This window comes from Ruditapes philippinarum, unplaced genomic scaffold (genome assembly GCF_026571515.1).
Source record: "Ruditapes philippinarum isolate M1 unplaced genomic scaffold, ASM2657151v2 ctg365_1_1_1_1, whole genome shotgun sequence".
In the NCBI taxonomy this organism is placed as follows: domain Eukaryota; kingdom Metazoa; phylum Mollusca; class Bivalvia; order Venerida; family Veneridae; genus Ruditapes; species Ruditapes philippinarum.
In genome coordinates, this window is record NW_026861359.1 from 429,196 (window position 1) to 454,634 (window position 25,439).

Below are 25,439 nucleotides of genomic sequence, written 5' to 3' on the forward strand. Positions count from 1 at the left end.
AGTTTCATCACTATTGAAGCATTTTTAAAAGTTTCATATATAGCAGTTTGAACTTGCAACAGGAGGCTTTTCAATGTAAACGGCCATTTTTCACAATATGCTCATGAAGTAAAGGGTTAAGCAAGCATTACAAAAATACAAGTAACTTCGAACGTAAATAGTATGATCAATTTGAAAAAAGTGATCGGAAGTATGTTCACCAGGAGTGCGGGTGGGGGTAGGAATAGCAATCGTTCGATGACCCTACAGTGCTTTACTGTGAGTAAAATGAAATAACGTTTTATCAATTATTGTCAAAATAATAACATTTATATAAATTTTACTAAAAAATATTAAATCAATGGAAACAGACCTGAGTCACAAATTACTTGTTATGGGTTGACACTGCACGGTATCTATTGTATACTCTTCCCGTATTTGGAAAGGTTTCTTACACTTGTATCATAGTTTTTGGACCTTTCTGTTGAAAATGTGTCAGAGTTGAATTGTATACATGCACAGTACGTTAACTGGAGTGCAGGTATTAGTTACCCGCACTCCAGAGCATGTCCATTGATTGGCTCATTTTTGCTGGGGTTTACATATTGTGGCGGCAGAGAAAAGGAAAGCGACAGAAATATCATATTCAGGTGCTCGTTCATTGGTTCCTTTTTGACGGGGCTTCATATTGTGACAACAGGGAACGTGTTTTTATGTTTGACTATGATACAAGAGAGAAAGAACATCAAAACACTCGGAAATCTGATTAATACTCGGAGGCTACGCCCCCATGTACAAATTAGATAGCCTCGTGTTTCGATGCTCTTTCTATTCCTTGATTAATTAAAATAGTTCATTATACTTCTAGTGTAGTATTTTAGTACATTATGTTTATGAGCTCGTTTAACAATTGGTGATTACAATTTGAATGAGGCAATGTACATGTATTTAAGGGGTTGGGGTCTTTTTGTTTTATCGCTGTCGTTCATAGTTTTTTTTATACCATGTGCAAAATGCACATGTTTAAGAAAATAGAAGCCCTCTGACTTAAAAACAGAGCAACGAACAACATTTTACATTAAAAAGAATATACTCACTAGATTGCTTGCCTTCATTCTCACCCAAGATTGAAAATATAGGTAAAGATTCCAGTTGTTCAAACTTTTGAATTTGAGGAAAACACACTGTCGCATGTTGAGTGTCGAATTCTTAAGAAATAAAATATGTAAAATGATTATGAAACTGTTGTTTTTTTTTCTTCAGATTTTAACATAGAAGTAAATAGACCATTTTGTTCGATGATGTTGTGTTTTGTTGTGTTATAAGTCAAACACATGTTGTAAAAGTCAAATGGTGATTTTCCCGCTGTTTTCATGGAGGAAAATACTTCAAATGTCCTAGCCCGTATTAATTTAAACATTAGTGGGCATTTTTACTCGAATTGGGATAAGAATCCTACAAAAAGACGATATTCAAGTAAATTCTGAGTATATTTATTTATTACCCTTTGCGGATGTTTTTCATTTTATTAACCGTTTCACTTGATTTATGTAAGAAGTTCAATTCTTATGATGTATGCCTTTTGTGAGTCTCATTTAATAAATTGCCCTCTTATGATGAACTATATTCCATTTAAATTGTGTAACATTCAACATGGCGTAATAAATCAGGTTGTATGGCCAGACTTGAACAATACACATTAGAGTCGAATAAAACACTTTTATAATCACAAGTAATCACTTACCTGGCGGACACTCATGGTTTACGCCGTATATACTGTAATTTCCTATCGGCCATTGCATGCCTATGCTAGACGGATACTTTGATACCATATAACACAAGTTGACCTGGAGCTCATAAATATCAAAATACCCAGATATATATCTATGCACGTCGTTTTCAAATGAAGCATTCTCATAATTGTTATTTTTGTCAGAACATCCAGAAAACGATGCTAGTTCCGTCATTGGATATTTTGTAATGATTCTGATACGATGCATCCGCCAGCCTCTATTTTTATCTTCAGGGCAACCATTGTTAACCATTGGTAAGGCATAATGTCCAGGAGGCCACCTGCTGGGTTTTTTTTCTTAAAGAAGAAATGCACCGAAGCGTATAAGTTTGAAAAAAATAACTAAAAGTGAACGTACACAAATGAATAAATTAATCGACCGTGCAATAAACAAGTCATTTTATTAATTTGATAATATTTAACGTTGCTCTACCAACGGATTTCTCACTACTTTAGTTTTCTTGACTTTCAAATTAATTTTAACTTTTTTTCTCAAACCACCGTTTTCTTAATAATCTAAATGATTACGTATATTTCTTTCTTTCTTAAAATTATTGTTTTGTTTAAGTTGTTCCATCCATTGATGTCTATGTCAACTTTGTTCTTCAAAATGAGTTCGTATTTATCGTATTACACCGACACATTTCTAATCTTGTTTGCTATATTTTACTAACTTACTCTTGATCAAGTCTTTGTGCCACGGAGGTATTTTAAATATTATTGTTTCATGAATTAATTCTTTTGTCAATTACATGTCAATCTTTGTATTAAAAATATCTTGTTTGCAAAGAACTCTTTTCTTTATATCAACTAATTGTGACATAAATTGATTTCTTATTTGCGCGTAGTTCGCAAATTGTTATTCTATTGAGGAACAGATTTCTATGCCTAGATATTCACAAAATAAATAACACAAGAAAGGTTCATAGCTCATTGCTTTCTGCACACTCAATTTGAATAAAATTGACTTACCTTGTGAACAGAGTAGACCAGTTGTATTTGGCGGACAATGACACGTGCAAATACCTTTTTGAAACTCAAGCGTCCCACCATTGTAGCAATATAACCCGGAGCATTCTGAAACAAACACAACTTTAGTGCTTGTGAGTTACCGGAAGCTTGAATATGCTTCAAAACAGCTCTAAACTTTCATAATAAAGCTTAAATAATAAATATTTATTATATTAATAAACTAAACTATTAGTTTTGTCATTAGGAACGAACTTCATCGTCAGCATTGGTACATAGACCGTTAAAATTATTAATCTTATTTAGCTAAAAGTAACATTGAAATCAGAGCGTCAATCAGAAGGTTTGGTCACAGGTCTGGTCAAAAATTATTGAAAATTTCATTCGAACAGCAGAGAAAAGGGAACAAAATCATGCGCGAATAATCTCTTTGATGTGAAATGAAAATAGACTGTTTACGGTTTATGCCGATACTAGAGACCGGATGATTACTGCAGCGACTCTTGATCAATATTCTTTTCAACAACAGCAAAGTTTAAAGTATTGTTCCGGTTTCTTTTTTTTTTTATGTTTCTGTTAAGTTATTATTTTTTTTTACGTTTCATTGCATACGCTGTTCAGTTTTCAACACCGTTTTCGAACTTGATATTTCACAAGTCCTTGATTTTATTACCCAAATAGCTAAAATATAAAAGTTTTGTTCATTGTTCAACGTTTATTTCACACTTTCAAGGCATTTTATGTTTGTTTGTTTCTTTGTTTGTTTAGTTTGTTTTACTTATTTATTTTTGTACTTTTTATCATACAGATAAAATTTTGTTTGAATGTTTACGCGCCTTTAATGAAGTCACATACTGGTTATCTATAGATACCAAATAACTCTGAAAGCTAAATCTGATTAGTTTAAATTGGATTTTCATGTTATAAAATGAAACAAATCCCTGTGTTAAAATTATGCCTAAGCTTTGCCGAATGCAATAAATGTAAGTTGAATGTTAATATAATTATTTTGTTGAAGATATCTCATAAAATCATGAATAAACTCTGATTTTTTGTAGCATCAATACATGTAGTAAATTCAAGATAATTGACATTAATGTTTGTGTTTGAATTGAATGCAAGGAATCTTTACAAAAGTTCTGATACTGGGTATGGGCTTGTAAAACTACTCTTACTTACTCAAAATGACCTTTTATATTCCGTCTTGACGTTTCTTTCTGAGATATTGAATACAATTAAACGTTTCGATATATAGCATGATAGTCTGATTATGAGATATGTCTGGAGTAATGTATAAGGCGGATCGTACAGCGATGTGAATCTTGAAGAACTATCAAACTTACGCTCCCTTCGCAGCTGGGTGAATACACCCCCGTGAACGATATTGAAATATTTTACCGGTGCGCAAGAGAGTACGTAAACTACGAAGTTCGTTTGCTTCTTAATTGTGTAAGATAAAAGGACCCCGCCCGCCTGACATTTCTACATACATGTATTTAGAACGTTGTGACCTTTACAAATTTGCTTCATCCAAACTTGCCACACAGCTCGAAGAATGATAACTATATTTTTTACCAAATTGAAACGTGGAATACTAGTTCTACTAAACGTATGCCATCACAATTGGCATAAAATACTTAGTCTAGTAATGTCGTCGCATTTTCTCCCCGTTTATGATGATAAGTAGTGAGAGAAAGGGCGATCATATTGACGTTTCGGGTTTTTTTGGTTTTTGATTTTATTTTTTTGTTTGCATTAAAATGATGGAAACTTGCATCGAGTAACAGTTTAAGGTACGCCATTCAGGGTCTTATAAACGGAATTGACTTCATTACAAATCAATGTCATTATCAGCCGACCAGTATGTGGGTTATTATCGATCGATTTCGTGCTCCCTTTTAATCGGAGCGGCCATGATATAATATGCAGAACTTTTTTCCTCTCATACTCTGTTTAAACATATTTTTATTTGTGTGCTGAACAGTCATGCAGTGGTGTTTTTATTATAAATGTTGGTTGTCACTAAGTCACTGTACTACTAAAGAACTTTCCTGATTTACGGGTGGGGGAAAACCGTTTAGCAGGCAAATAAGTAGAACCACCGGAATTCCAAGACAGCTGCTGCTATGTGAGATAGCTGCTAAATATACATTAAGGTTTCCTAACGTGTACCAAACCATACAGCCAATAAGTTGCAAGTAATTTGAATAAAGAAGAATGCGCGACGTACGCGGCCAAATCAGTATCAAATACTTGGTTTAAACATATTTATTCCCGAAAATATATATAATGTACATACTAATAAATAGCAAACAAAATATGTGTACACAATGGAAAAGGATGACAATGAAAGACAAGTGTTATAGAATTCTTCTCCTTTGTCGAACTATATGGTTTGTCTTAAATAAATTAATAGTAAGTATATACTAGACAAGGGAATAAGTATTAGTTATACACATATAAATATATATTTATATAGAAACTTATATAGAATACATTTACTACAAGTAGATGTCTAAAATGAACGAACATATATAAAAGAAGAAAACAAAATAGTGGGAAAGAGAAGAAAGAGTTGGAGAGATGATTACAGTCTCAATAAGAATGGATCTAACTTTTCGTTTTTTCTATATAATTTTGTACATTTGTAAATATAATAACGTTGACCTGGTATGTAAGAGATGGGCCACCATAGAGAAGCTTATGAAGGTTTATGCTGAAGTCTTGCAAGTTAAGGAGAAGTGTTCTGCGGACGGCATCGTATGCTCAGCACTCGAAAAAGAAATATTTGGTAGTTTCAATTTGCCAACAATTACACAAAGGGGTAAGAGAAATGTTTTTTTAAAAACAGATGGTGATTTATTGCGCTGCAGTTCGCTCGAAGCCGAGTGTGAAGGACATGCAGTTTACGACTACCTGTATAAAGTATTTTGGTGTATATTTCGTGTCCGTGTTTAAAAAAGTTTTAAATGAGGATATTGGGCTGTTTCGTATTATAACAGACAAGTTGTTCCAATTACGAATAGCTGATGGCATGAATCAATTATGGTACAGAGTAGTCCTTGATGCAATTCCTCTGATACCTTCAGAGTTTCGTAAGCTGTATCGGGATTGATCTGGATTTGGTATTAATGATGAGAGATAATCTGGAGTTTTGTTCGACTGCATATTGTAAAACATAATTAGTTTGTGTTTATATCTTCTTTTGGATAACGATTCCCAATTAATTTCTTTCTGCAGAGTTTTTTGTGAGATAAGCTTGGTTGCGCCAGTTGCAATGCGTACACATTCATTTTGAATCTTATCAAGCTGTTCGAAGTTCATATTGGATACAATTACACCAAATGACATCACCGTATTCCAAAATAGGTCTTATGAATGCTATAAAGATAATTTCCAAAGATTTACTATCCAGAGAGAATTTCAGTTTACGCATTATATTAACCATTTTCCAAGCTTTATAAGTTATGTATTCAATATGTTTGTGCCATGTGCAGTCAGAAGAAAGAAAGATGCCTAAATGTTTGTGTTCAGAAACTTCTGGAATTTGTTGGTTAAACATATGCAATGAAGGATGATGCTGACGATTTCGCTTTCTGGTTACAAGTAGCGATTCCGATTTTGAAGGATTGAAGGTGACTAACCACATTTCTACCCATAAAGTGATTTTTTGGATGTCAGACTGAAGAAGTGTGGCTGCTGTGTTAGGATGTTCAACTATAACATAAAGACTGGTATCATCAGCAAAGAGGTTTATGAAAGATTCAATTGCATTAACAATATCATTTATAAAAATAAGTATAGAGCCTTGAGGGACTCCTGCGTTGACAAAAGCCCATGATGAGTAGGCGCCAGGTAGTATGACCCTTTGTTTTCTATCAGTAATGTAACTTTTGAACCAAGATAACAAAGATCCAGATATACCTGCGTGCTTTAGTTTCGAAAGGAGGCCTTTATGCCAAACCTTGTCGAACGCTTTGCTGATATCAAAGAAAACCACACGAACTTCAAGGCCATTGTCAAGTGATCTACAAAGGGAATCATAAATAAAGGCCAGCGGATTTACTGTAGAATCACAAGGGATAACACCAGACTGAGCAGTATACAGAAAATTATTTACTTTAAGAAAGTTAAAGATGTGTTTAAATACAAGTCGCTCAAATACTTTTTTCTGTAGTGTTCAAAAGTGATATGGTTCTGTAGTTATTTGGGAGAGATGTATCGCCCTTTTTGCGAACTGCAGTGACATTTGCCTCTTTCCATGTGATTAGAACTTCACAACATCGTAGAGAAGCATTGAATACGTCACACAAGTGGAAAGATAGTTCATGAGAAGCCTCGCGTAAAATTCTATTACTTATACCATCTCGACCTACTGCTTTGTCAATATGTAACGAAAGAAGAATATCTTTTACTTCATGAGGGCTAAGCACAATATCGTTGAGACAGGAATGTGGTGAACTAAGGTAAGGTGGATCTCTGTTCTCATCGTAAATAGACATTTGTTCTACGAAGAAGTTATTCAGAAGATTTGCCTTATCGTTATTTGTGTAAACAATATTTCTGTTTAAGGGATCTGTCAGTGGTGTAATGCTACTATTATTTGTTGATGAAATAAAAGATTTCAGAGTCTTCCATCAGTTTGTAGATGAAAGTGTTTCATTTTTCAGTTTATTTGAGAGTTTACAAAAATAGTTTGACTTGGCTTCCCGTATCAATAATATTGTTTCATTACGAATGGATTTGAATCTTTGCCAGTAATATTGTGAATTTGTCATTCTAGCTTTTTTATACAGACGTTTACGTTTACGTATATCAACTCTGATTAAATTTGTCATCCATGGAACATATAACGGTCTTACTTTAATCAATTTGTTAGCCTAAGGGATGTTATTTTTAGCAAATGTATGTATCTGATTGATCACTTTATTTGTATATAAGTATATGTTAACATCTGCATTAAAGCAGTTTTCCCATGCATACTTAATATCAATTAAAAAGCATGAAATAAAAAAGAAGACTTATTTGTTTTACATGGATATATTGTAATATATTTCATTCGTGAACATCTGCTACTATATTTTCACTCGTGGCTTCGCCATTCGTGAAAAAAATGCATATGGTGTTCACTCACTGAATTAATTTAAATTTTACATGCAAAACAAACAAATATCCTTTATATACATTCAACCACAACAACATAATAATAATAATATTAATACTAGTAATTATAGATATGATGTTAATAGAAATAATAATAAATGTGGATCGCTTTTATCTTTCTTTGAACTCGTTTCCCAAGGGGCCTTCTTTATATCATTGTTCAATGAACTCTTTGACACTCGAGACAGACTAAAGAAACTATTATAACCTCAATGCCTCAACTTTCTCTAATAAACGTTTATACTTTATTGTTATATATATTTATATGTTAAATTTTGTATTATCAAAATAATTGATCTCTCGCAATTTAATTGGTATAATCAATGATATTCATTCATTTATGTCCTGAGAATAATTAATTTATTTTCTCAAATGACAGTTTCTCTCTCTAAAGGGGAATTACGAATCACTAAAATAATTTATGAATTATTCATTTTTTCCGAATTTTGATTGATCTTTTTTATCTTTAACTTAGCATGTGCTTATTTGTATTATGACAATTAGAAAGAAGCATATGGATGTAACAATAATTTGGATAGATCTATTAAAGTACATGAAGCTTTGTGACAGTGACATTATAACTATTATTGAAAGAATTTGTAATCATATTGAAACAAGATAACTTTGGAAAATGGAACCATAAACTAATCGTTAAGGTAAATAAAACAGAGATAATATGATACACAAACAGGAATTATAATCATAAAATATTTTGACAAAATGTTATATGAGTTCCTAGTAAATAGTAATCAAATTTTAAAAAAGAACACTGTTAACATAACAAAATTATATGTAATAAAAAGGTTTTATTCCAAAATGTTATACAGAATGATAAAGTTCATTAGTGGGTCTTTCATTTTTCTCATGGTAATGCAAGAACATAACAAAAAACAACAATAATTGCAAAAGATTAATAGTATCAATAGAAATCAAACATTTGAAACGCAATATTACGCACATATATGCGTTATAACGCCTTTTGTTCTGCGTTTTAACGCCCGATACAAAAGCCATATAAATGCAAAACGAAAGGAATAGTAACGCTAATAAAGGCGTTATAACGCCAATAAAGGCGAAGTTACGCCGAACGAATGGAGTAATAACGTTAAACATTAGGCGTTATACAAAGTAACGTGAAACAAAAGGCGTAATAACACAAAATAAACATAATTACGCTGGCGTTAAAACGCGAACAAAATGCGTTTTATTACCCTTCCAGATTTTTTCCGCCTATTTGATTGGATATTGATCACCCGAAAGATATTGATATAACCGAGCCAGACGGGTAATATACACATTAAATATCCCCGTTGGGTACCCAACGTTGTAAACAACATGCGCTGAGGTGATGCGCGTACGGTTCGATTTTACGCGGTGTAAATTCCGATTTACAAGCACTTTTTAACTGTCAAATGATAAATATTAACCAAAGTAGAGTAATGATACAAATTCCCATCAGTATTGAAAACAAATATGACCTTGTGAAAGCTTGATATTAATTACAAAAAAGTGCTTTCCTTTTCTCTTGTTTACATTCGTTAGGTACGGGAAAAATACGTCATGTATTTATGGGACGTCATGTTGTGATGAAGAGGTACCCTAAAGGGAATCTTATTTCGACGTTTCATTTGAAACAGCAATGATTTTTTAAAAAATCGTCTAAACTCGGCAGGGGAAGGGTAATAAAATTATTATTTTGGTTTTGGAGTGATATATGTGGATATATAACCTGCCAAGATAAAATATCACCCTCGCCTAACGGCTCGAGTGATATAAAATCTTAGCAGGTAATATATCCACATATATCACTCCAAAACCAAAATAACATATAATATAGCGAATGAAGGGGCTATGACGCAAAACAAAAGGTGTATATACGCGTACAAATAGGTGTAATAACGCAAAACAAACGTTTTAACGCCAATTTATTAGCACGTTAATGCTAATCAAATAGCTTAGTAACGTGACTAAAGGAAAAACAATACTGAATTAAATGCTCGATACATATTATCAAAGAATTATTTTTATTCTCATAATTACGCATTTTGTTCTATGTAATTTGAAAGCCTTTTGTTTGTGTTAATTTAATCTATTTAATACTATTAGACTTTCTTGAATAATAGTAATGATTTTAGAAATAATATTGGTAAGATGTTGTTGATAATAACGATTATGATGGTGATGATGTTGATGATGATACTTTTGCTGTTGATGCTCACAATAAAAATGATGATGATGGTGACAATGATGCTGATTATGATATTAAAAGAATCTTTGAAATAATAAGTATGATAATAAAATGCTACTTTTGTTGCTGATAATAATCATACTGACGACGATGTTAATGACGACGCGATTGCGATAATAGTGATGATGATGGTGTTGGTGGCAGTGGTGATGATGATGAACGTTGTGCCGATAATTTTAAAACATTATATGAATAGCAATATAATTTATAAGATTAGTCGTTAAACAAATAAAATAAAAAAATCACTTACCCGTTACATCTACTGTGCTAGATGTCTTTAGAATGTAAACGATGTTCAAACAAAGCATAGAACATGTGCGTAACGATGACATCTTTCCAATGATTAACAGAGTAGTATACTTCGTAGCGGGAATAGTTTGTAGGCGGGGTTTATTTAAAGGCGGGGTTATGATAAATACATAATGAATGTTACAGGTTTGTAGTGAAGTTCTTGACAACATACGTGCTTAAAACTACAAATCATTTTTCATATAAAACTGATTCTAACAAAGAAGTTTGATCATATCCATCTTCGGACATGGTCATGCAAAAAAAATCAAACTTCACTCTGTACTTGTTATGATCGCTGTCGTTCAAGACACTTTCAATAAGCCTATGCATACAATGCATTCTTAAATTGCTTTTGTTCGATGAGGGGGAAGGGAGCGGTGGTCCTGATGTGATTGAAATAATCGGATGGTATTTCTTCTTAACTCGAAATTATATCATATCTTATCGATCGGGTGGCGATTTTTGGAAGCATTCGCTTGTTTCCTCGATTTTCCCGGTCAGGGCAATATGGAAACGACAAAGGGTACTACTATCTTCCGAATTTTCGTACTTACACATGCAAAGCGACCAAATAATCGCATTATTTTTTAAGTTTCGGTTTCAATTCGGTTATAAAGATGATTCCGAGCGCTTGTTGATAGAAACTTAAATCAATTGTAACTAGTAATTTCTCAATACCACATGACGGCCTCATAAATGATCTCAAATTCTATCAGTTGTTGCTCAAATAATTTAGCAAATCAAAAAAGAAACGGTTAATCATCTGGGAAATTGAGTTGGGGATAAAAATATAGCGTCTGTTTACAATGATGAAAATGATTCAATAAAACTTGATTGCTTAGAAATTTAATTCTCTAACAAATCGATGAAAATTTAATTATTTGTTTCTTTTATGATAATAGTGATTTGTGTTCATTGTTTTTGTTATTATAGTGTTCTTTGTACATTTCGGATAGAAACTTATGTTCCTTTTTTCCGCGTTTCAATTTGTAAAGATATTTGTTTTTGTGATTCTATGAAAACCTTAGTTTAATGTATGTAACGTATTATGTAAGATACAATGTATATCAATTGTATCATAGTTTGGGGACCTTTCTGTTGAAAAAGTGTCAGAGTTAAATCGTATACATATACATGCACAGTGCGGTAACTAGAGTGCGGGTATTAGTTACCCGCACTCCAGAGCATGCCCATTGATTGGCTCATTTTTGATGGGGTTTACATATTGTGACGGCAGTGAAAGTGAAATCGACAGAAATGTCATATTTAGATGCTCGTTCATTGGTTCATTTTTGCCGGGGTTTCATATTGTAACAACAGGGAACGTGTTTTTATGTTTGACTATGATACAAAAGAGAAAGAACACAAAACACTCGGTAATCTGATTAATACTCGGGGGGCTACGCCCCCTCGTACAAATCAGATAACCTCGTGTTTCGGTGCTCTTTCTATTACATATTCACTTATGCAAAATTTTCGTTATACTGTCAATCATAAAGTTTACTTGATATATTTTAAATATATTTCCTGAACATGTTTATTCCGAACACGGTTTCTATTTTCTTATACAAGATCCTAAATTCTACATCAATATTTTTATCATCATTATTGCTGATGCTACATTTTCTTTCATGTTTGTCTTGTTATTGTCTTATAATGAAACGTGATATCAAAACGTTAGACGTAATAACGGAATAAGTGTAGGTGCGCAAAACGAATGGCGAAATAACGAGAAACATAAGGCGGTATATAATGAAACGTAAATCAAAAGACGTTATTACACAAAATATACGTAATAACGCGGATAAAGGTGACGCGAACAAAAGGCGTTATATAACGTATAAAGGCGTTATAATGCAAACCAAAAGGCGTAGATATGCGTAAAAATGGGCGTAATAAAGCCAAACAAATGCATTATAACGCCAATTTCATACCACAATAATGCTTATCAAATAGTCTAGTAACGTGAGAAAGAAAGATCAATATTGGTCTGATATAATTGCTCGAGACATATGAACTAAGAATTCTTTTGATTCGCGTAATTACGCATTTTGTTCTATGAAATTAAGCTTTGTTATTGTTTTGTGTTAGAATGCCTTTTGTTTCACGTTATAATGTCTCTTATGCGTTATTACACCATTCGTTTCTCGTTATTACTTACTTCGCGTAGTTATACTTTGATTTGCATAACGCCTGTACATTTTTTTCTTTATTTGATAATATTAGACTTTCTTAAATGATAGTAATGATTATAGAAATAATATTAATAAGATGTTAGTGATAATCACAATTATGATATTGTTGACGACGATACACAATTATTATACTGATGTTTCTGACGATGATCAATGATGGTGATGTTGATAATGATTTTGCTGCTGTTGATGCTAACAATAAAACATGATGATGATGGTGACAATGATGCTGATTATTATAAAAGATGTTTTGAAATAATAAGTATAATAATAAGCTGCTGCTTTTGTTGGAGGTGATAAAGATGATGATGACGATGATGATAATGATAATTGTTGTGATGATGATGCTAATGATGGTGGTCGTTGTGGGGTGAGTGTTTTAAATTAATATTAACAACAAAAGTATTTAAAACGACATTTATTAAACCAATAAATAACAAAATCAGTTAACCATTATATCTACTGCGTTAGAAATCTTTAAAATGAAAACGATGTTCAAAGCATAGAACATGTGTGTAACTATGACATCTTTCAAATGATTAACAGAGTAGTATACTCCTTAACGGGAATAGTTTGTAGGCGGGGTTAAATCAAGGGCGGTGTTATGTTAAATTGTTTCTAACAAGGAAGTGTGACCATAACCATCTCCGGAGATGGTCTTGCAAAAAATATTAAACTTCACTCTACTTACTATGATCGCTGTCGTTGCAAAGCGTATTTATAAGCCTATGCTTACAATGCATTATTAAATTGTTATTTTTTCGTTAAGGGGGTAGGGGGCTGTGGTCTTGTATATTGAAACATTTGGAAAGTATTTGATCTAATCTCGACAATATCGAGTTGCAATTTTGTATTGTGTTGCTTATTTTTATTTATTTTTTTTTTGAAAAGCGAAGATGAAAGCTCCAATGACTACTTTTTACATTACTTTGAAAGTTGAACATACATGTATATTCCTTAAAACTAATTATCGACTACTTCGAACAAAACAAGAGGTTTGAATTTTGTGCAGCATGTGATGTCTTATATGCTTTCAAAGTAGGTAAAATCCACAGAAAATAATTACATATAATAATTAACATAATAACTTTATTTCACTTTGGATAGTTTTAGCAATCAGTTCAGTTATAGTGAGTTAGTATTTGGTATGGAAGTCAAAATACTACTTTGTTTACATTTTCCTACTTAAATGACAAATTATTTCACATAAGTGCTACTTTATTCAGAGAACAAACATATTACATATTAAAACACTGTAATATCAATTTCATAAACTTTCTGTTGCCCTTTCATACAAGAAGATAAAATAAACAATTTATTTGTTTATGAGACATAATGTGCCTTAAAATCAAATATAAACTATTCGACAAAGCAAAAGTATCAAATCATTAATTGAATCATAAATATATTTGACAAACTATCACTTCCATAATCGACAGGAAAATAGTTTTTAACACAAAAGATCCTTTTTTATTACAAAAGTACATAAAGTACTAGAAATATAACGTTCCTAAAGGCCTTTTCACACTACTTTGTTTGTTCTACAGTCAGAGTAGTAAATTTCGCTGCAGGATTAAAGGCCAAGACATTCACCTTCGATCATTCTATTGTTTAATTATCTGTTGACCAGAACTGGTATCCATTAGGCCTTCTTTGAGGCCTTCGACTTTCTGAAATAATAAATAATCAATGTTACAAAAACTTTACAATACATAAACGTCAAAAAAAAAGAAAAAAAGAAAAGAACAATACGACAGAAATGTTGCGCTTTTTTAGAGCGCCGCTCGCTTATAATTAGATTTTCCGTCTTAAATGCCTTATTTTACCTTTTATTGCTTTAAGTTTTATGTCCAAAAAGCGTTTTAATTTTCGTGATCTTTTGTAGTATTCAAAAGGTTACTCATTGGCCAATTACTTGGCCCATCTTTATCCATACGTTGCTTTTTTGTGGCAATAAATACAGTTATCGAGAGAGAATTAATATTTTGTGCGGCAGTCAAAATACTACTTTCTTTACATTTTGCTTTTTTGCCACAAATTTTCACATTTGAGCCGTGTCAAGACAAAACCAACTTATTGGTTTGCGACTAGCATGGATCCAGACCAGTCTGAGCATCCGCACAGTCTGATCAGGATCCATGCTGTTCGCTATCAGTTTCTCTACTTGTTATAGGGTTAATAAGCGAGCAGCATGGATCCTGATCAGACTGTGCGGATGTGCAGGCTGGTCTGGATCCAAGCTGGTCGCAAATCCATAATGTTGGTTTTGTCATGACGCGGCTCATTTATCGCTACTTTGTTTAGGTAACAAGCATCTAACTTTACGAGTTGTTGTATTGGTAGTTTTTCATTCCGGATTACAACAGTAAGCCACGTTTAATTTACCAGAGTACAGTTCAGCCACCGCATTGTTCCTGCGCAAGCTGTCAAGCAGTTTACCAGTACTAGTTGCCTTCACTTTTGCAAGGAACTGTTTATTTGTTTACATACCAGAGCAGAGGTACGGTGCGATTGGCCGTAGAGAGTATTTCTAATCAATCACAACGAAAGTGACCTGCGCCGTCCGGAATCAAACCCGTGTTGCCCGATTCAAACGCTCTACCTATTGAGCTAACCGGACGGCTTTGCATCAAACTTAACGAAAATCTATCGAAGATATATTGAGTGCATTGAACGTATAATCAGTATGTAATTGACAGGTTAATAAAATCAGACAATACCTCTGATTGGTTCCATCTGCCTATAATAATTTTCACGTTGATACTCGCCCCAGTTCCGCCGTTTCCGAACAGGTTCGTCCCATATTCTGCAACTGTAATATTTCATAATAGGTTGATTACCACTAAATAATATAACTCATTCGAGGTTAAACGTATTTTATTCAATAACATTTCAAATTATATATAAAGCCCTTTTAATCTGTATGCCTTTAGTTAAAAAGATTTTTGACAGGTTATATGGCCCTATGTAAAAGGTTGTTTGAAAATATAACCCGAGTCGCTAGGCGAGGGTTATATTGCAAACAACCGTTTATAAACGGCCATATAACCTGTCTGAAATAGTTACAACGAGTTGAATGAATATACGGGATAATATAGCCTGAATGTGATAAATATAATATAACCCAAGGCGTAAGTAGAGGGTTTTATAAATGTCCACGAGGCTATATTCTCCGGTATATGCCGTTTAAATACACACGTTCTTATTGGTGACAAATTTATAAACAAGTTCACAGCTGCAACTTCAGAATCCGAGAAATGTGTACATTTATACAGAGTAGAAGGTGTTCAGATAGAAACTGGATGATATTTAATTGTTGAATGAACTGTATTACGAATAAGTCGAATATGCAAGTTTTTCTTTTTCCTGAGAAATCTCATTAATCTGTCAATCTAGAACTATTTATGATCTGTAAGGTATTCAAAACTGGTATATGTAGCTTCCTCGCCATTAGAAAAATATTCGTCGACGAGCTGCAAAACGATACTATATTTTGTTTCATTTTTTTATTTTATATATAATAAATGCTTGAGAACATTTTTAAAATGACATTATGCCCATTCAAGTTTAAAATTGTCAGTGATTAGGTAAATATAGAATGAACTTGACTTGTTCAATAATTGTGCTCAATTTAATAGTTTACTTAATATAATCTATGATAACTTGGCCAACGGAATTTCCTTTAAAAATCGTACAGAATGCATCGGTAAAGTTTAATTATTCAAACATTTTGGGCAGTATGTTTATTATTTAGGAACTTTAAAAATTTTAAATCATTTTGCATTATCATTTATTGGTCAATCACCATTATATCACAATCTTAAAATATATATCTATTATAACGGCGAAAAAAATGAGCATAATGTCACTTTAACAAAGTTTTGACATGCTTTCAGCGGCGTATTGATTTACCATTTGAATTTATAATATGGCGAATATGGCGAACTACTTCCACAGAATGAAAAGCACATCCAACAAATCAGAATCGTCGTTATTAACAGGATTACGACACATGCCGTAAACCAGGCGATATTACGACTATCGTCGAAAAACGTCTTGTACCTGAAGGGAAAATATAACAAACATAGTTTAAAAGCATTAAATGTTGATGTCGTTGTAAAATAATTCAACTGTGGTTCTGTTAAAACACTCATTGTAATATGCTCGATTGTACAGGAAGGTAATATTTCAATCACCTTTCATTCAGCGTTTTCAGCAAACCAGTGTTGTTTTTGTTTTTTTTTTTTTTTTTTTTTTTTTTTGGGGGGGGGGGGGTGGGGGTGGGGTTGGGTTTCACGTCGCACCAATATGTATAGACCATATCACGAGTTTCCTTCTTTGCTGGTAGAGGAAGACTCCATGTGTCCTTTTGTACATTACTTTTTCATGACATTTGACTAAATACGCGCTCAACGTCGGCTCAGCGTGGTTCAAACCCCATTTCCATTGGCTGTACTTATGACAGATAACATTTTCAAGACAAAGACCCTTGGTGTTCATTCAATTTTTTTTCATAAATAAGTAAAGTTATGGGATGCAACGACATAGTTGTTAAAGGGATCCCACTAAGGTTTGTAAAAAATTTCAAAATTTTTCTTTTGGGCCTTTGCCTTATGTATCCTTTATAGGGCCGTGCAAACGTCTATCGCTGTCAGTGGGAAAGGGGAAAAACCCCAAAAACTTAACAAAGAATAATTGTATAACGGGCTGTTGCCCGTGTAGTTGTTTTTGTAGTTTTGTTGTAAAAAAACCGGGAACCGTTTCTCGTTTTCATTTCCTCCGCCGTCCGAAACTACAATAAATTTTATGGTAGAACACCTCATGGTCCAGATACGGGTTTTTAAATTTCCACCTGAGCTGTCGATTTCGAAATTTTGCAGTTAATTGGACGGTCTAGGGTGAAATTTTTAAAGAAATATACTTAAAACTTTCACCCTTTTTACCCTAAACGTTTCGTCGTATCAAAAGTAGTCATGTCTGCGATTATCCATAACATAAAGTATCATGGCAGATTATTCTTATTTCTCATCTCAAAATCATCATCATCATTACCATTAGCATAGGCAGTATTATCATCATCACCACCATCATCACCATCATCACTATGACAACATCATCACCACCATCATCACCATCATCACCACCATCATCATCATCATCACTATGACAACATCATCACCACCATCATCACCATCATTACCACCATCATCATCATCATCACTATGACAACATCATCACCACCATCATCACCATCATCACCACAATCATCATCATCATCACTATGACAACATCATCACCACCATCATCACCATCATCACCACCATCATCATCACTATGACAACATCATCATAATAGTAATCATCACATCCATTGTTATAATTTATTATCATCATCATCATCAACAACAACATTATTCATAATTGTTACCATCATCGGCATAAACAAATCATCATCAGCATCATCATCATCAGCATCATCATCATTATCTACAATCTTTTTGTCACTACCATTACCTTCGTCACCGTCGTAATTATTATTATAAGCATTATGTTATAGGTACTGTTTCATTTTTATCATTAGAAACTTGACTTTTATACGACTTCTTAACCATAATAAACAAGCGGTTCGGTTGTGATCCCGTTTGCGATTTTTAAAACTTCAAAAAAAATTCGGACAGGAAGCCGGACAGGAACCGACCAAGAAAATCAGCCTGACTATTTCTGTCGTGTATGTCAGACCAGTTCTTGATAATCGTTACCGTATTGCTTTGATTGGGTTTGAAGTTATGGGATGTTATTATCATTTCTGTTCTTGACATTTCAACACTTTTCATATTATTAAAATAGTTATTTGTATTGTAGTAATTAATAAAGATTTTTGCCCTCTGTCTAGCAAAGTGAGTGCCAATACAAATTTAGAAGTAAAATAGTGGAATATATAGACTACTATAAAAATAATGTTGGCTTTATAAGTAGGTAAATGCCAGCAACCAAATTTGCTGGTACTTCGTTAAATATAGTGTAGAGTAGAGAGTGGGGGAAAATGCCCCTACAGTTCATAGTGTCGAGCTAAAGGGTGTACTTAAACGTACATGTATATATATAAGATATGTTATAAATGTTATGAATGACTAAATAGCGGACAGTTTGGGCCATGGTCTGATTACACGGGTGTGACGGCTGATCTTGGTCTGCTCTAGTCTCATTGGTATATTCAGTTACGGTAGATTCATGCCTCAATAATTAAGGTCTTACGTATATGATATATCTCCAAAAGTGCCGATATCAGCATCGGTAGCGGCAGCTGTTCCAACGACTGTACCTACTGCAGCGTCCAGGGAGACGAACCACACATGAGATGTGTATACAAACACCGGCGCATTGTCGTTTATATTATCTGAAATATTAAGAATTTAGTTATTATAAGTCTACAGAATACGACGGATATACAGCTTACGGGTGAGATGTATACATTGGATGAAAACATATACAGCTTTCGGTAAATTGTATAAGTAACTTGACGTTGTTAACAGTCTAGATAATGGACATTTACTGTAAAAAATGGGATGAATTGCCTTAATTTCCATATACTTTGTAGTATCCAGATTTGGAAGGTATATTAGTCATTATTTCCAGCTCAGTAGAACGAAGCTTAAGTGGACTTTTTTCTTTCTTTCTTTTCTTTTACTTTAAAGTTCTGAACACTAAGCCAACTTTTAGCAGTTAAAAACAATGTACGTAAATCTATATGATTATTATGATCATACTTATAATTATTGACAGAGGAGCTGTATCAGTTATCCCTCCACTATCAGTGACTGTCACGTTACAACTGATCGAAGATGGCCGGGTACCGTCATCCACGTCGTAATCCGTAGAGTAGCTCAGTACCCCGGTGCCCGTGACGATAGAAAAATATCCGGTCGAATCACCGCAGTCAACGCTAAACGAGTATGTGTCATCGGTATCTTCATCAGTGACGTTAAATCCGGCTGCAAGGATTACCGTTCCCGCCTAAATTGTCATAATTTTAGATTTGGCTTGATTATTCTTATAATGCATGTATTATATTACCATCCTTTTCACAAATCGTTGCTTTTATAGCAAACATTGAAATAACACTTTCCATGATCATATCAACACATGCTTGATTTTTTGGGATTTGAAAAGACAAAAAAAAGACGGAAAGTACCGAGTTTTGGCGGCCGGAAAACTTGTGTATTACGTCATTAGTGAAGCTCTCAATGCAAATAATAAATAAATATTATATAATAAGAAAGGACAAATATTTTTTAAATATTTTCAATGATACGAAATAAAGATCAAGGATATATGTATAGCACGCATCCCAGGTAGTATTTATAAATTAAATGTAAGCATGTTATTAACTTAATTAATAAGAATACAATAAAACCCCTTTTGTCGGTTTAAAAACAGGCAACAACAACAATACCATACCGGTCCTTCGTCTGCAGATATACTGTAAGCATTCTGGCTCAATGTCGGTGCTTCGTTTACATTGGTTACCGAAAGAGTAACTGTTTCCGTGTCGGAAGCTCTGCCGTCATTGCACGTGACTGGACACGCAAATGACGTAGTTCCGCCCAGAAATTCATAATTGATATTGGAAGTGGTTGAGGTGTAAATGACGCCAGCTGCAAAACAATCTTAAATGTAAGAAACAACAATTCTTAATTGTCTGATAAGATTTCACATTCTCAACTTAATTTAATTACATAGTTATATATTCATGATTAACTCTGCCTGTTTGAACTCGATATTTATTCAGAGCTGTCTTTTCAAAGAAGAGTTAGCATATAAATTGTCCGTATACATTAAAATCATATTGTCAAAAAAATCACTTGCATTATAATAATAATAATGATAATGATGATAATAATGATAATGATGATAATAATAATAATATTAATAATAATAACAATAATATTTTTATAATAATGATAATAATAACGTTGTTTTTACTGTAACGCCTCTTAAATTCAACCTGGTTTTTTTTATTTGTAAGATATAAATTAGAAAATACCTACATGACGAATTTATTAAAAAGTATGTCGAGCCGGAAGCGGGTGTACAGGACATTGTGTAGACAAGCGTGTCCGAAGCGTCACTGTCCGAACAGTCTGTAGTTACAACAGTTTCACCCAGCGCCGTGTTCTCTGGTACAGATATTGTTGAGCCCAGATTTTGTATCGCGGGTGGATTATTTATATCTAAATGAAATCATGACAATGTTTAAAAAATTAAATACAAAGAAATTTAAAGCTAGAAGATTAACTATCACAATAAATACATGTTTTTATTTGCATCATAATTATACCTGATTTCTGAATCTTTCAACGTAATAACGTCATAAATGACGTCATCATATGAACATAAATCTTACTTCATCACTTGTAGATTTTATATCGAACAGTTTAAAATGAAACGTTTTCATTTATTATCTTTCTCATTATCGCAATACGACCTTCCATTTTAGATACGACAGTAGTGTTGAAAGCCGATGTTATTTTTCCACTCTAATCACATATCTAATTCCGGACAATGTTATTAAAAGAAACTAAACCATTCAGTTTGTGTTACATCCACTCACCAGTATAAAGGACCGTGAGAATTTTGTCAACTCCACTTCCGGTATCATCCGAGATTGTAACCGTGACGTCATATCCGATATGTGTACTGGATGAGATATCAGCGTTCAGCTGTATTGCGCCAGCTATAAGAAAGAAAAACGTTGATGAAATCATTTTAGTGGCATAATAACAATAATAATCATCATTATCAGGATTGTTATTATCAAAAGATAAAGATAATGGCAGGTATGGTTAATATAATAATTGATAATACATCATTATAATTACAGAGAAACTAGAGAAAGGCAAAAAAAAAGGAAATTTACAATCCATATTTTGTATTACACTCGTGTTTAAAAGATAACTTTTAATTATCTTTTGATTAATTGATTAACACAAACAGTCTGTAAAAAGAAATATATTTTCTGTGGTAGGAAATGTGTGCCAACAAATAAGGCCTGATTTTTTTCAGCAATAAAAAGAAATAAAATAAAATAATTCATGTATTTTATTTCATAATAAAAACTGAAGAAATGCTTTGATACAGATTTGATTTCACATTAAAATAAACTCATATTTACAAGCTAGTATTGTGAATGGACAGGCGGGCGCGACGGGGCTACACGATCTAGAATACGATATCTGGTCATTTTCTGTGTCCGTCCCAGTAACCGTAAAAACGTTATCCCCTATCGACGTTGTTAACGTTGATACGTTAACGCTATCTGAAAAGTGAAGTCGTGAAAAAGTCAGAAAAGTATACAATATAGAGGATTTTCAATAAGTGTAAGTTTAATTCTAAATTAATTGAACGAGTTGAATGAAATTATAATATGCGAGCCTGTGGCGAGCATGATATTATTTTATTCAACGAGTAAAAAACGGCACTGGTATGTGATAAATATGTAAAATGTTAGAACAGGGTCGAATAGTTTGTAAAAAATAAAAAATAAAGAGGCTTCTTTGTGATGCACGATATATAGCTGCCTACATTCAAACACAAACCGAACCCCACCCCACCACCATATGACAGATTGAAATATAAATCAGGTGACAGTTTTTTATTATGCTCTTAGACGAAAATATATATTACATTTGCGGTCTAATAAACAAAAAAGATACATTGTATCGATGAAAAAATAAATGATTATAAAAATTTATATACAGAACGTTAAAGGCGTTCGTCACGCTATATTTTTCATTGTTATTTAATGCCAATTTACTTTGAGTGGATTAGTCTACAATGGGCACATTTTCCATAAGCATGTAAATAATGATAAAAAAGCAACAGAAATATATCTCGTTTTCTAAAGAAATATATTTTTTAAACAAAAAAACAATATTAACAGAAATTAGAGTGATCGAGTATGAACATTTATATGATTGTTGACAACATTTTGTTCTAGAAAAAAAAATTAATCTGCTCTGCAAAGATATGTAATATTAAAATACCAGTTATGGTTGTATCTCGCATATTATAATTATAATTAAAATTATTATCATTTCTTCGTGTATTGTATGTAAAACATGCAGAAATGGCCATTTGGGCCGACTCACTTCAATTTTGTACGACTATTTTATGCATGTTCTTAGATATTTTTTTATAAACCATACCCAACTGCTCGCAAGAGAATATCGTTATTTATGTAACTGAAACAAAGTTTTTTTCAACAAAGTTTTTGAATAATTAAAAATGGATAAAACAAATTGAAAATAAAAAAAGAAAAGAAAAAAGAAAAGAAAAGTTACCCGGTAGATTTGTTATAACAGGGGGCAGATTTGCGACAATGTTTACTGTATACGTAGATGATACCGTGTCACCATTGGCTGTACAGTCTATTCCCAGCGTGTACACTGCCTGGCTTCCAGGATCATACGTTTCGTCATGGACTGTGTAGAGCGACCAACTTGCTATTTTTAGAAAACAAAAAATAATTGAATTTTTATGCGTATTGCGTATGATATTTTTATGTATTAACTTTTAAGATGAACATCCGATGTCAAGTGGTTCAGGTCGTTGACCTCAAACCACTTGCCCTTCACCATTGTGGGTTTGAATCCCACCAGTGACTTTGGATTATTTTATGTATGGAAGTTATCCAGTCAGATTACGGAACGTTGGTTAATCTACTCAAGTAGCTCGTTCGTACACACAGGGGCACCTGAGGTATTGCTCTATGCCCACCAGTAAGGCTTGAAATTCGTCATATGACTCTACTGTGTTGGTGTGACGTAAACCCAACCACGAAAAAGCTGTTCAGGCGTAGTTAAAGTTTTTGAGGTTCTTTACGGATCTCCCACTTCGCTAGTGCAATCGCCTTTTCGAATATATACCCTCTTAACACAAAGTAAGGTAGTTAGGCACATTTGCATCGTTGAGTGTGATTGGATGCAAGTTTATTTATTGAAAACAATATTAATCAAGAACGTATTTTTGCTAAAAATTTCAAAACGGAAACGTAGGACATGGGTCTAGGCTTTCTTGTTGTTTGACACATGATTTTCATATCGTCTAAATAATGGGTTTAGAGCTTGCTAGATGTTTGCTACCTGAGTAAAACAGAGAAAATAAACACACAAAAACTCACGGTTGGCATCAGTAGATAATCTCAAATTAAATTTATTACTTCCACCCCCCGCTTGAAGTGAACATGTAATGCTGTCGCCGTCAGCGTCTGTGACGTCAATCACGTACAGTAATTCTTCCGTCCCGGTTCCCTCGCTTACGCTGGTGGAATTTGGTAAATTACCTATCACAGGGACCTAATATATTATAAGTTTAAGAACGGATTACACGCATAGTCACGAAAAGAAATATATTTTCATTTTCATTTTAACACGTTTGAATATGATGCGAAACACAAAATAAATTAAACGGTCCATCTTTCCTTTACAACACTATATTGATCTTATACGTTCTTAGTTATATCATAAACTTATTTCATTACACAGAATATATCTTTTTAAAAAGTTCATTGAACACGTGTCAGCGCAAACTCATTCAAATAAACCATTAAAATGACACGCACGGGCAGCACGAGCAAATCGTGAGCAGATGCGGGAACTTTGCAAAGTATCAAATTTAAGCGCTGGATTTTATAATTATAATAGCCATGGCGCTTGGTTCTATCTGGATATTACCCAGTATATCTCTAAAACAAATATATATCATTGAGAAAAAATCGTTGACAAATCCAAGTGGAGATAATTCAGTATATATCAAAGGTCACGCATGTGCTTACGATTTGAACTTACTCCCTGTAAGTGATAATTATGATACAGGTACATATCACACGTGGAAAATGTGAACCAAGTACATTTGCGGGCACATGATTTTTTTTTATCACAAATTTTGCCAGCAAAAATATAAGTATTTTAGCATATGGATTCTTTAGCTGTTGTTTCAAGTTATCTGTTTTGAAAAGACAAGGGTCCGAACTTTTGTTGTTACTGTTTTTGGTCATTCAGATATTGTATAGACAGGACATACTTGTGTTTAGAAGCCTCTTAGATTGTTCCATTAAGTATTTAACTAAAGACGAATAATCCAAACTAAACTAGTATATCAATATCATTATCATTACTCTTTACGCAACAAAAGATACAAGATAATTCATATGTAATGATTATTAAAATAAAACAAAAATCAACATACCGCTGCGTAAATTGTGGCGTATTTCCAATAGGAATGTAAAACGATGCTAAGTGCTAATAACAGAATTCCCATTTTTAGTTCTTATATATAAAAATATCACATTTTCAATCAAATTCACTTTTTCAGACTCTTTATTTTTGTTATTTCAGATATTTATCAAACGGTTCGATTCATTTGCCTTCATCATATTTATTAATACACATGTTTAACAGCCAAAGTTTGCGCATTGACAAAATGATATTAACTTAAACCACCAAGTGTAAATAATATTTTTATTCATTCCAGTTCAAAGGCGCTCTTTTCCTTTACTTTGTATTGTTGATTTTTTAAATGGATGGTTTTTAATTCGATGGTCTACATTTTATTTTATACACTAAACATGTAAACAAATCTGTACAACTGAAAAGCTATATAATTATTTCCATTTTTGAAGTGAACACAATGCAAATGTCTTTCTTCATTCAAATTGAGCTTGAATAGCTTGAAATAAGAAAATTTTCCGATCGATATACTTGATCATTCTATTTCATAATATTTCGTTTTTGATATCTTGCTTA

At 33.0% G+C, this 25,439-nt stretch overlaps 1 protein-coding gene and 1 long non-coding RNA gene across 2 annotated transcripts; both read right to left on the reverse strand.

Annotated features, from left to right (window-relative positions):
• Positions 1–13,106: 13,106 nt before the first annotated feature.
• LOC132715369 (uncharacterized) lies at positions 13,107–16,720 on the reverse strand. The gene is made up of 3 exons (XR_009623677.1): positions 16,550–16,720; positions 15,358–15,449; positions 13,107–14,307 (listed from the first exon to the last, which is right to left on the reverse strand). It is a non-coding gene; the product is annotated as an uncharacterized LOC132715369 (long non-coding RNA).
• A 2,167-nt stretch (positions 16,721–18,887) lies between these two features.
• Positions 18,888–25,170, reverse strand: LOC132715370 (protocadherin-like wing polarity protein stan). The gene is made up of 9 exons (XM_060698360.1): positions 24,883–25,170; positions 23,816–23,990; positions 22,977–23,138; positions 21,809–21,952; positions 21,248–21,370; positions 20,685–20,867; positions 20,095–20,291; positions 19,404–19,650; positions 18,888–19,033 (listed from the first exon to the last, which is right to left on the reverse strand). Exons 1-9 carry the CDS (start codon positions 24,952–24,954, stop codon positions 18,888–18,890), a joined length of 1,449 nt encoding a protein of 482 aa, XP_060554343.1. The 5' UTR covers positions 24,955–25,170.
• Positions 25,171–25,439: the final 269 nt, after the last annotated feature.